Source organism: Ctenopharyngodon idella, chromosome 20, assembly GCF_019924925.1.
Source record: "Ctenopharyngodon idella isolate HZGC_01 chromosome 20, HZGC01, whole genome shotgun sequence".
NCBI classification, from domain to species: Eukaryota; Metazoa; Chordata; class Actinopteri; order Cypriniformes; family Xenocyprididae; genus Ctenopharyngodon; species Ctenopharyngodon idella.
Window position 1 is genome coordinate 23,333,942 of NC_067239.1, and position 13,218 is coordinate 23,347,159.

The 13,218-nt window shown below is 35.5% G+C and overlaps 1 protein-coding gene across 7 annotated transcripts; it reads right to left on the reverse strand.

Annotated features, from left to right (window-relative positions):
- Positions 1-39: 39 nt before the first annotated feature.
- LOC127502045 (adhesion G protein-coupled receptor F5-like) lies at positions 40-12,256 on the reverse strand. Of its 7 annotated transcripts, none has more exons than XM_051874549.1 (15): positions 12,152-12,256; positions 11,082-11,191; positions 10,765-10,813; positions 6,466-6,575; positions 5,856-5,920; positions 5,607-5,752; positions 5,237-5,431; positions 3,377-3,580; positions 3,101-3,241; positions 2,797-2,972; positions 2,529-2,699; positions 1,068-2,426; positions 780-821; positions 515-581; positions 40-410 (listed from the first exon to the last, which is right to left on the reverse strand). In XM_051874549.1, exons 1-15 carry the CDS (start codon positions 12,162-12,164, stop codon positions 325-327), a joined length of 2,934 nt encoding a protein of 977 aa, XP_051730509.1. In that variant the 5' UTR covers positions 12,165-12,256; the 3' UTR covers positions 40-324. The 7 variants fall into 7 exon arrangements, with proteins under 7 accessions (XP_051730509.1, XP_051730513.1, XP_051730510.1 ...); XM_051874553.1 differs by lacking the exon at positions 12,152-12,256 and adding an exon at positions 7,519-7,661 and having other exon boundaries at positions 11,082-11,175; XM_051874550.1 differs by lacking the exon at positions 12,152-12,256 and adding an exon at positions 7,515-7,661 and having other exon boundaries at positions 11,082-11,175.
- Positions 12,257-13,218: the final 962 nt, after the last annotated feature.

The following is a 13,218-nucleotide window of genomic DNA, read 5'->3' on the forward strand; positions in this document are numbered from 1 at the left end:
TAAGAAAACAACTACAAAGTAAATGTTAAATAAAGAGGCATTTCATTATTGGTGAAGCAGTAAAATTTTATTATGTTTTTTTTTTTTTTTTTTTTTTTAAATAAGACAGAATAGAACACCATAATAAATGTAATGACACCAACTGGACAGCAAATCTCTAGAGGCTAGACCCATCCGATTACACCATTATTATCATAAAAATGTTTCTTTAATTAAATATCAAATCTGTACATTTCTTCAGTGCAGTTTACATATACTTGCAGTGTAGAAAACACTTTTGCAAAAGCTGTTTCATGGTTAATAAAGACTATAGTTAATAGTTGATTATGCATTCATAAAAGTATCTGAGCCACTGGAGCAGTTTGAAGATGTAGTTGAGAAAAAGCTGGCTCTAGATAAGTTGTTCACATCTGCAAATAATTAGTTGTATGTTACGTAAAATATATATGCACACATTTAATATCAAGACCTGTTTAATAGTAACAATTTATTATTTACCAATTTATCAACTTACTTTTCCTGCACATCCTTTGATTAAAGAAATCCAGTCCACTTGAAGATGATGGTCCTGCACTAGTACTCTGTAATGTAGAGATTTAAGATATCAGCTGTAAACTGAGTACATCTGTCATCATGAAGAACTCATGGATCAGATGCATTGTTTTGTTGGCATTTACCCTGGTACGGTTATCATTATTTTATCATCGTAATATCATTTTAACAATGATTGACAAAATTTTACACATTAAATTGCAAAGTGATAAAAAATCAATTCATACCTTGCTGTCTAAAAGCGTTCCAAACACCAAAGTAAAGAATCCCTGCAGAAGTATTACAGATATATGAGAAAAATGTTATGAGTAAATAATACTAGTTGCAATGCAAATTCATTTTCATAACAACATTGGAAATAACGTATTGCATTTTTGTGAGGCTTTAAAATAGATTGTTGAAATTACAGAGTATTATAATTGTTGCATTAGTTGCGTTACAATTAATGCATTTTAAAAAAGCAAAATATAACCTATAAAGTCAAAAAAAAAAAAAAAAAAAAAAAAAAGTGATACCTGCAGTGAATTGAGGAGTGCAAACACCACATGAACACCAAGGTCACGTGACACCACGGTTCCAATTCCAAATCCCCATGTTAGACCAAAAATGGGAGTCAAAATGGCCACACATCGAGCAATGACCAGCAGGGCATGTTTCTCATCTGGCTGAGTTGTGGCACAAACTCCTCTCCTCAACATCTTATACAGAACCACAATCAAAACTACAAGGTTTATGGCTACAATAGTGAGAGCTGGAATCACAAATGCCAGCAGGGCCTTAGATTCCAACCAGTTCAGCCAGCAAGCATCTTGTTTCGTGACATAATTTTGAGGTCCAGCTGTCGAAGCAACAGTAATGACCGCTATGAGCAAAGGTGCACCATAACCGACTATGAAGGCAATGGCCATCATTTTGGCCCTTGACATTTGGGACCAGACCATGACTGTACGGTAAAAGAGCAACAGAGCTGAGATTAACATCCAGAAGAAAAGAGCCAGGTAGAAAACGTGCATGAAGAAAACCACTGGACTGCAGCGACCCACTGAGGTTGGCTGCTCTTGATCTGCAATTGCGGCTCCAATGATGAAACAGATGTTTGCGATCAGCAGGGACACGGCAATGTTGACTATGGTCACATGTTGCACGTAGGATGTGTCATTTCTTGTCCTTGACTTCCACACAATAATCTCAATAATGAGGCACAAAATCAAGCTGGCCATTGAAATAGCTACACCAATGTAAGTTATATAGGCTAAGGCTATGTTTTTAATGGAAAACGGTGACATTAGGATTGAAAAAGAGGTTGTGTGGTTGCATTCACATGTAATCTTGCCAGTTTCGTTCCCTTTACTGATATAGGGCTTTGCTTCACATCCAGTGGAATCCCATGCGTCAAGAATGAAGTTCCAAAAGACACACTGAGGATTTCCCAAAGACTGATCAGTAATGTCAAACGCAAAATAAATGTTATTAATTGTTTGGGTCACCTTAACAACAACCACATCTCCATTGATCCGCACATCTGTATTATCAAAGTAATTTTTATTTCTAGTATTACGCGTAGGTAGGACATTGTCAAGAGTTGTGAAGACTATGATGGTTATGGGTGTAGGTTTAGAAATCTGTGGTATCAGGATCTCAGTGTTTGAGTTTGGCAGGTTTGATATTCCACTATATCTGTCTGCTACAGTTCTATTCAACTCAATAGATTTTTCATTAATCGTAAAATTGCCTTCTGTGAGACGGTCACTTATACTCTCAATAGCCCTCAGAAGGTCAGTTCTGGTGTTATCTGTCCTGTTGTCATTGTTCAAATTGTTCCATGAGTTAATAGCAAAGTCAGAAACAAGGATATCCACAGTTTGAAGGAAATTCTGGAAATTAAACAGAAAATCATGTTTAGCACAAACAATTTTTAAAAGTTTTGATTAGCCACAATTTGACTGATGTCTTTCGCACATTAATAATGTACATACCTTCATCACAGGCTCATTGATGATAATGGTTTGTGCTGTATCAGCGATTTTTACAAGTATCTCAACAATTGTTTGGACAGTCACAGGACACTGTGTTATCTTTAGTGTATTTTCCGCTGTAGCAGTACTGAGCTGAGCCACAACCACCGGGACGTCCTCTGCAACCAAGACCTAAATAACACAGTAAAGAAGAAATGTAAATATCAGAAATATTTTAAATGGACATTACTTTTTTTTTTTTCACCAATACATAGAAAATGAATATTACCTCAACTTGCTTTTGAATGTCTTTGATAACTTGAAGTATACAGTTCCTGCTCGTTTCTCTCCATGAACCTGATGTACACTGATAATTTATGGTGCCTTCCTTGCCTTTTTCACAGGGTCCTGTCAAAACTTCACCCTCTTTTCCATCTCCAAGCGTTTCATTTTTACAGGGCAGTACTAGAGTAAATATTTTGAGTTTAAAAAAATAAATAAAAAAAAACAGAAAAACATTTATTTCTTTCAGACAGCTGAAACAGATAGAAGAACATTTTGCTGCATCAAAGGATGAAAAAATTAAGGCTTACCTTGATTGACTTTATTAATAATGACTGTCCTCTGGCCATAAGACAAGCCTTGCAGGTCTGAGATCTTGAGTTGGCATGTAAAGGTTTCACGACTACAATCTGCACTCCTGATTTTATGCTTTAGTGTGATGCATCCCTTGTCTGATTTCATAAAAAGGTAAATAGAATCATTGAAAAAACAAAACAAAAACTAAAACATGGTGAATTTAACAAAACTTGTCATTGCAACTGAAAATTGAACTCAGTAACTAAGAATATATTGTCTGTAAGTACAACCTGGAAGTGTCACTTCATCACCAGAAGGAATCGGGGTCCAGTCAACACCATATTTTGTTTCACAGCATGTCAGTTCCACGGTCTGATCGATGCACTGAAACTGTCTTTCATTTTTACCCACTATGATATTGGGAAGTGGTTCAATAACTATATCTTGCCACTGAATGTAAGGTATTGTCCTTGCTTTTTTACATGCGTATCTACCTGCAAGTAAAAAAAAAAAGATTTTATATTGTTTTGTTTTGGTGCACAAAAAGTATTTTAGTTGCTTCATAACATTAAGGATCAACCACTGTAGACACCTTGAAAGTGGTAATTTTGTTGCTTTCTATGGAGGATAAAAAAATCTCTCAGATTTCATCAAAATATCTTAATTTGTGTTCTGAAGATGAACAAAGGTCTTACAGGTTTGGGATGACATGAGGGTGAGTAATTAATAACAGAAATTTCATTTTTGGGTGAACTAACCCTTTAAATATTCTAAAGTTAAAAACAATGTATACTACACAACTTTTAAAATGTGAACAAATTTTAAAACACTAGACATCACAAACTGGGCATCGATAAACAACCGAGAATCCCTAGTAAAAAAGTAATATATTTAAAATACATTTATTTCATACTAAGTATAGTTTAAATCTATTACTGACATATTGCTTTAGACTTGCTAATAAAAATTATAATTAAACTTTATTTAGAGTATTTTTTTTTTTATTGCACAATGCACATTTCTTATTATTAAGCCTAAAATATTTTTATTGTTACTATTGATAAGGACTGTATTTAAATGCAAGATAGTTAAGGTGTACCTAAAGTATACTTGCAATAATTCCACTTTAGCACAATCAAACATACTTAAGTATATCTTTAGTTGGACCTCAGCACTACTTCCACACAATTAAAGTGCATTAAGTACAAAATTAGTTGTTCCAATTTATCAGACTTTAAGTATACCAGTTGAGTATACCAAAAGTACAATTCCAAGTTATTTTTATTAACTACATAATATGTAAATGTATTTGCAGTATACTTAGCATGAAATAAATGTATTTCAAATACATTTTAGTATATTTATTTTTAACAAGGGATCACACACTAGATTTTTGAATCATTAAGAACACAACAAATTAACTCAGTGCCTTGTTGCTAGGAGATGCCAATGAAAAATGGAATCAAATGCCCTGCAAATGTGTACCTTTGTGAACAAAGATTAGATGACAATTTCTTGATTCTGCTATAAAGTATTTAAAGCAAATAATTACAAAAAAAACAACATTTGAATAATAATAATAATAAAAAAACCTACCGAACACAACACTGAGTAATCTGTTAAGTCTGTGCACACTAGAAATAGCATTTTATCAAATAAAGATGAAGTAATGTTAATTATACTGGCTGATGCTGAAAATGTAAAAAAAAAAAAAGAGCCAAATATCGGTAGATATATTGGTCATCTATTACTTTTTGCCACCACAATGTGACTGACAGGATTCAAGAGTCTATGACACTTTTGTGTGTTTTTTCTCTTGTCATTTTGTAGACTTTCACTGTATGGAAAGGAGTGGCCAATTATTTCTTATTTTTTGTGCTTCATGGAAGGAGGGAACTTTTTATTTCTGAATGAACACAAACAACACAAAGTACAGAGTTGATCATGATTCATAGGTCAGAGCAAACAAATACTGCAAGTCTCAAACTTTGACTTAAATTCAAGTATAGTGGACACAGACCTAATAAACATAGGTAGACTGTTTTGGGCCAGATGACACGTACGTACAATTGATACATAGCTTTAATCTTGACCAAGGAACAGTCAACATGTAAGATATTATTAACAGAACAAAGATACATGTGACTCACCTTTGTCTTCCTCAGTGATGCTTTTCACATTGAGAACTGTACCACCTTGTGAAAAGGAGTATTTTTGGTTCTCTTGTATAACTTTGTCATTCACTGTCCAACTCATTTCACTAACAACAGAATCTGGGATTTTACATTTGAGTGCCATATCTTGCAGAGGATAGAATTTTGTTGCAGTAGAAAGGGTCTCATTTTCTGAAAGTAAAATCCATAAAACTTTTTTTAACTTTCTCATTTTTATTAAAGGTTTGTGGGCCTTATCAACATTTCTACAAACAATAATAATGCTTATAAAAATATAAAAATGATAGAATTAAAAATAAAAAGAAGATTAGATTTAGATTTAAGATTAGATACAGACTACCCTTACCACTTTGAGCAAAAGCATTCTCAGGTACAGTAAATCCCATGGTTCTGAGAGTGTCGGCAACCTTATTGTTTGCTTCTAATAATTCAGAGTTGCTGGGGCTGTCGGTTGTTGTCTTGATTTCATAGTCTGCTATAATGCTACCAGGCCTTTGGAGCAACACACAGTCCACAACAATGAGAAGACTTATTAACACAAAAAGTAAAAACCAAAATTAACCTTTTGAGTGAAAGTTTAGATTTTAGACATTACCTGAAGCGAGTGACTTTTACTGAACCTTTTATGAAGGTTGACACAGTTTGGTATTTGTCGTCAATCTGTACAAAGTAAGAGAAACCACTGTACATTAGGAAGTGTACCTACTGTACCTCTGATAAAACTGAAATAAAAGTATGTAGTCTTTAAGATGAAATTACTCTTTGGCAAAAACTAGAGTTAGACTAAACCTGAGCATACAAATTATCATTTTTGGGCTGCTCTCCTGTCATTAAACAGATAAGCCTATCTTTATCTCATATGGACAGTTATGTATCTAATGTGTTTTAGCATACCAATCAGTCATACATCATCAGAAAATAAAGGCTCTGTTCCAATACTCTGACTAGTTAAACCATGATGTACATTTTATTAAGATGAAATGGAAGAAATGTTAAATGAGTAAACATATTTGCCCAAAAAGTACTCTATATTACTCTATTATAAACCTTGCATTAATCATTTACATGCCCTCTAGAGGCCAAGAGTTCAAACTGAACTGAAATTCTTCACAGTATTTTTGGAATGTTTTTATATTACATTTTATTCAACTTTAAATAAGCATAAACAATCAATATATTTTATACACAATATATGAAACACTCACCACTGACTGAATTTCTTTAGCATAGCGTTGGTACTTCTCATTATTGGGATCATTCAGACTGGTATCAAAAACTTCTTCTATTCTCATTGACATTTTAACTGTAAACAAGACTAAACAAGACAAAAAAGTGCATTTACTCATCTGTTTCTGTCACTTTTTCCATTCACCCACCATATTTATGACCATCAGCAGGACAAAGTAATGGTGGTGGATTTAAAAACACATGAGCAGAGAAGAACCAAGAATCTCTGTATACCTGTGGCCTAGTAATTAAACTTAAAAAATTTAGTCGAGACACTTCGGATGAGACTGTTTATCCTAGGCTTTAAACAGATTGCCAAACACCTTGGGCTTAACAGTATCTGATTTTCCATCAGATTCAGATTTTTTATGTGAAGGAACATCTATGGATTCAGAAAGCCAACATCCAATTCATTTACGACACAGAGAAGGAAAAAACGGTATTATAAATCGATATTATACCCGCAAGAGAAGTCAGGTGAGGACTTGATCTTTAATTTGACTGATAAAGTTTTGACAAAAAAAGAAGAATTTATCTTGAAAAAGGGTCTTTCGTTTGTTCATAGTTGTGTCTCGTTGGTCCAAGGTATTTGAGGAAGCCGATGAGGCACGATCAAGCCCCAGAAGTGACAGTGGAAACGTGACTGGTATGCACTAGCATGCTCGCTTTTGGCCCGACAGTGGAAACACAGTTAACATGGCCACACATCGGACCCATGACCGCCACAGCATGTTTCTGAGTTGAGTTGTGGCACCTCCTCTCCCTAACATCTTATACAGAACCACAATCAAAACCACAAGGTTTATTGCTACAATACTGAGAGCTGGAAACACAAATGCCAGCAGGGCCTTAGAATCAGACCAGTTCAGTCAGCATGCATAATGTTTCATGACTGTTATAGCAGCTCCTATAGCTGCTGATGGCTTGGATATGCAACGCATGCTTTACGCACATCAATGTCCAGTCTTGTAGTTGATCTCAAACTCTTTAATTCTTTCATTGAACATAATGCAAAACACTTACTTACATACTTTGATGGTGATGGTGGACATCCAACTTGTGGCTTTGAGTGTGTTTGTGGCTAAAAACTGTATGCGTTCCCTCCACCAAGCCTTCTAACTCTTCGTGTAAGAAACACCCATTTAAAATCCCTCTGTGCACATACTGCCCCCACCTGGTGACAGCCCGAAATACATTTACATTAACACTGGCTCCTACAAACTGGCTCCATAATTGTTGGTATGTAACTACAATTATCTCAAAGTATAAATTATGCAAAGAAGCCAAAAAGGGTGTATGTGCATTTTCTTCTTTGAAGATCAGTCCTTTTTATCTTCAAACAACAGGCAGATTTTAGAAACATGTCTATCCAGTAATCCTGTTTTTGTCTTCAACCGTACAGACTGAACAAATCCACTTTTGTCAGGATATGTTAGTGATCACGAGTGATTTTGCTAATGACCAGGAACCACGTGGATCAGCTGGATCCCTGATGACCACTATATCAACAACAGCAAAGTTTCTATGTGACAATTTTTGTCATTCCTGAAGCAATGAAAGATACTCCCTTATCCACCTTTTCCAAATAAGATCAGACAGATATTGGACTTGTCTCCATCTATGTCTGGTATACAAATCGTTTTTTTGAAAAAGTCCTGGTTGAAGAAATGGTTTTGATCTTAACTGCTAAATATGATTGGGAGAGCTTCCAGAAGGGGGATTAAAGGTCCATTTTATTCTTTCTAGTAGGAAAGTATGCTGAATTTTATCATGATCCAATGTCTTCAAAGCATTCTTAAGCTCTCTCTCTGCTCCAATAAAATGTATGCCTTTATCATATCTTAAATGCAATACTTGCCCACGACACATGAAATGGTGAATGCAATTTATGCAGGAATTTGTATCCAGAGATTAGGATACTTTAAGGTGTACTGCTCGACTGGTCATGCAGGTAAACATAACTCCATATATTTTCACATCACTGTGACATTTCATGTCGATAGGTCCAAAGTAGTCCACACCAGTATTGGTAAAAGGAGGCAAATCTGGCATGATTCTTTGCTTTGGTAAGCTATTTTTTGCTCTCCAATTTTGCCTCAAAACATTGACAACACATTCAGAGATGACCTTTCTACAAGCAGAGTTTGCATTAATAATCCAATTATGTTTTTCGTAATGTTGACAACATGTGGTTTCGTTTCTCGCCGTATGACCTAGTTGTTTATGAACATGTTGCATAATAAGTTTGGAAATATGATGTTGCCTTGGCAGGATAACAGGGCATTTTGTCTCCTCGGGCATTGCTGCTCTACTAAGTCTTCCACCCACTCTAAGGCTGGCCACACACTTGAAGATTTTAAGGCCTCTCCAGGAGAGCCAGCTGACAAAATCATTTGTCCTCCATTTGTTTTTCTTCTTAAGTCACATTTGATCTCGCGAGTCTCTGTGAGATCTCGTCTCACTGTGAAATCGTTCCTACAATCAACAAGTGTGTGGTCTTGCAGTCCAGCTGAATCATCTTGTGTGTGCGTTCAGAGTATTATAATGCTAAAAATTGGTTAAAACTGTCATTATGTCTGTGGTCTCGCAAATCGGTTAAGATTTGAAAATCGTAGTGTGTCCCAGCCCTTAGTAAACCATCCATCAATACAGGAATCAATACAAGCTTGTAGATGTACTACTCCTTTTTACTCCACTTTGCAAGGAAGAAATTTCCTGTTTGAATGCTTCATGTTGAGAGATTCCAATAATTGTATCCATCTGTTGGGAAGTTTTCAATGGGCATGCCTCTAAAGGCATCATCAGCAGGATTTAATTTTGTTCCAATTAAATCCTTTTTGTAGCTCTATTGTACAACGTCTGTTGCATCCCTGATGACTGACACTCTGTTTGCCACAAATGTATGAAACCTCTTGGCAATGTATTTCAATAAAGTTTGGCTGTCTGTCCAAAACACTGACTTGTCCAAATCCAGCTGAAGTTCCTTCTTGAGCATCTTGTCAATTCTGACTGATGAAACAGCAGCTTCAAGTTCAAGTATTGGTATGGTTTTCTGTTTTAAAGGAGCAACTCTAAAATTCTCAAGCATGAAGGAAAGTCTCACCTTTTTGTTTTCATTTTCCAGACTTTTGTCTGTGAGTCATTTTCTGAATCAGAGGACATTTTTCCAAAACAGGATGTTCTTTGAGATGAAGAACTGCGCTGTGATATATGGACTTTAGGTTGAAAACCATTGACTATAGCCACTGTAGCTGAAGTTTTCCCTCTACCACTGTAAGGTACAGAAGTGACTTGACTCAATGGAATATGGGTGGTTGTGTATCTTTAATATCTCTAAAGAGAGGATCCATGAAAATCTTAACCTGATGCTCGATCAAGTCCATCATGTCTGTAAACTTGACCCTACAACTATTCTGTTCCGTGAAACATTAATCTCATCCATAAAGTTCACCATCACATTGCAGTACCCTCTCAGAAACAAAGCATATGCTTGCAAACCACTGATGTCATCAGGTTTTATTGCAGGCCAATTCAAAGCCTTTTTCATGTAGGCTGCAGAAATTTTCAACTGGTGACCAAAGTGTTTTTTCAAAACATTCTTGGCTTTTCTGAGTCCTTGTTCTGCTGGCATATGCTGGCAACTTCTAACCAGTTCTCTTGGCGTCCTCTAGCGTACTTTTTACTAGATAATATAAGCAATTCTGTGCATTTGTGGTCTTTCTTTAAAAGCTTGAATAGAAGTTGCAAACTGTAATGGATACCCATCGAAGTTGGAATTACTCGAGGAGGTAAAAAAAGCCATGCCCCACCGATGAACAAGCTGAGCTGTTATATTTGCCTGTTGCTGCATGATGTTGAACTAAATAACTTGTCCAGTATCAGTTTGCAGATTGTGAAGAATGAACTTGTGATTGAGAGAATGAGAGACTGGGTTATTTTGAACAGCACTATGCCATCCTGCATGACTGCAGTTTGAGTAGATTCAGTGGGTGTGATTTTTTTTAACATTTTGAATCATTGTACAGTGTTTTTTTTACTAACATCACTAGTTTGTCTCCTCTCCATAGCAGCAGTATGTTGTAATAGGAAATTAATGTGATTTTAATAATCATACCAGCAGAAGGAGGTCTGTACTCTTCAATTAAAAAAAACAAGGCAAAATCATGGACAGACAAAATCACAAATATTAAGTTAATGTACCTTGATTTTTCTATAAATAACATCAAACAATTATTATGACAGTGTGTATAAGCAGAAGACAAAACCGTGAATCAGACCTGCGCTTCTTGGTATTCTATGATGCAGTTTCCCATCTATGTAGCTAAGCTGGAAAAATAAAATAACACAGAAATACATTAATTTATTTTTATCATGTTAGTTGGTTATGTGATCAGGGTGCCATACTATACTATACTATACTATACTATACTATACCTTGTAAACATTTTAAATGTGCTTTTAAAGAGTACAAACTATTTAATTCTAAATGAAAATTATTATTATTTTTTTTTAATCTAAGAATAAAAGAAATCTGTTGTTTTTCATATTGTATCATTTGTTTATGTTCCTGCAGTATAAATAAACATTCCCCTACCTGTGTATCTATACTTGTTTCTGGAAAATCAAATGTTTCCACAGCACATTCATGGGTCAGCAGGAAAGCCATAATGATTCCTGCGAAGAACTTTAATATCTGTCCAGTATCTGAGAAATTAAACATATAAACACATGAACATTCATGAACAATTAAATTGAAACACCTGGGGCCTGATGTATAAACATTGCGTTAAAAAAAGGTATTTAAATGTGCGTAATTTTTCACGCACATATCAGGATTTATAAAAAATAAACTTAACTTAAATGTATGCACCTTATATGGATACTAGTCTATACCGTGCATACACACTCTTTTACTGGAGTGAGCAAAGTAATGAAATAAACAAAGTTTTTTAAAGTTTTTTACTCCCACCCTTAATCGTTACTGTCTGTGCAGTGTGTACAATCGCTGAGATTTAGGAAGCTGAAGTTCAACTATGGTTATGGGCATTTCGCTTCCAACAGGCGCTGTAAGCGGTAGACCAATCACAACAGACTGGGCTGTCTGGCCAATCAGAGCAGAGCAGGCTCGCGGAAAGGAGGGATTTAGAGAGACTGAAGCATTGGATGAGTCATTTGAGAATCATTGAAAAATGTGGTGATGTGCAATTTTTTAAATATGAATTTAAATAGAAATTATTTATAGTGGATGTGCTGCTTTTGCACCAACATTATGCATTTGATCCTATGATTATTTCTTAAATGTGTGCAAAATTTTCTTTATAAAACCCAGTCAGCAGAAGACGAATCCTTTAAATACTGTGGTGTTTTTCATAATACTGGGAAGAACACAAAAGGGGTTATCATTGGGCTACTGTCTGTCTGCACACGAGGTCTGCGTGCAACGGAGGTTTTACTGTGTCATTGGTCCCATTCAAACCGGCCAATGGACTGTTTGATCACCTCCATGTGATGTTTCGAGCCACTTTTGAGCCACATGGCTCGAAACCAATGTTTGAAAACATTGAGCCAGTTGAGCCAGCGTTTGGCACTGGCTCAACCAGGAATATTGACCTTGTGGAGCTCCTGACAAACACAGTGAACCAAAAATAATTTGTGGTATTGTACCTTGTCCAGCCATGTTTCTCACTGATGTATGTCAGACAAAATCACATCAATATATTTCTTCAGAACATTTATTCAGGTACGGCTCATCCAGGCACCTTGCATCTGTAAAATCAGAAAACTGTCAGGGAACATCCTCTCGTGCTGATTGGATAGATCAGATAGATCATCACTTTGTTAATAAAACATCATATAATCAATAGAAAATGACCAATTCACAAAGAGAGCATTCACTCTTTTTGCATAAAGGCTATCAAGAACAGGTAAAAAGTTTATTTCCAGAGGCATTTTTGAGAATGGAGGAAGTCATAGGAAATCTTAAACAATCTAAAACAAGTCAAAATGGACACTAGTGTGTTTAAAAAATTGTCACTGATATTAATTCTTGTTTACTGAACTGCTATATAACATAATTATCACATTTGCAGTCATGCTGAAATAAAAAAAAAAACTGTACTCTTGCTTATGTGATATTGCTTAGCTATATTATTTTATAAATATAAAAACAGAACTCATGCAGGGACAATTCATATATATATATATATATATATATATATATACTTTTTTTTTTTTTTTTTTTAATTTTAATGGCATTTCTGACTGTGCTTGATGATATGCCAACACCAAACAAGCTTGCTTTTTGTTAAGTATTATGGAGGCCAAAGGCTGGTTTTACTGAGATGTTTTAATTGTGGTTTAATTTAATAGCAGTCAAAAACAACATTGATGCTTATGGCAAACACTATCATTACTTGGTTGTCACCAATGAAGGCATGTTAGGAAGATGTGGATGCTGTAATGACGCTTTGACTGTTGGGAAGAGCTCACTTCAGGGCTTGTCTAAATACCCACACTTGCAGTCTTGGCCACTTGAGAGCACGTGCACGTGACAGGAAGCAAGTGTGCAAGACTGTCCCAGGTCTGAAAAATACAAAAGTGCAGTACACTTAATGTGTAACCGGTCCTACTCCACCCGCTCTGAGTGGGATTCAAACCATGGTCTCTGGCATGGGAGGAGAGTGAGCTAACAAGTAATCAGCCGCTAGTGTCAGTCGCTAGCTTTTACTGGC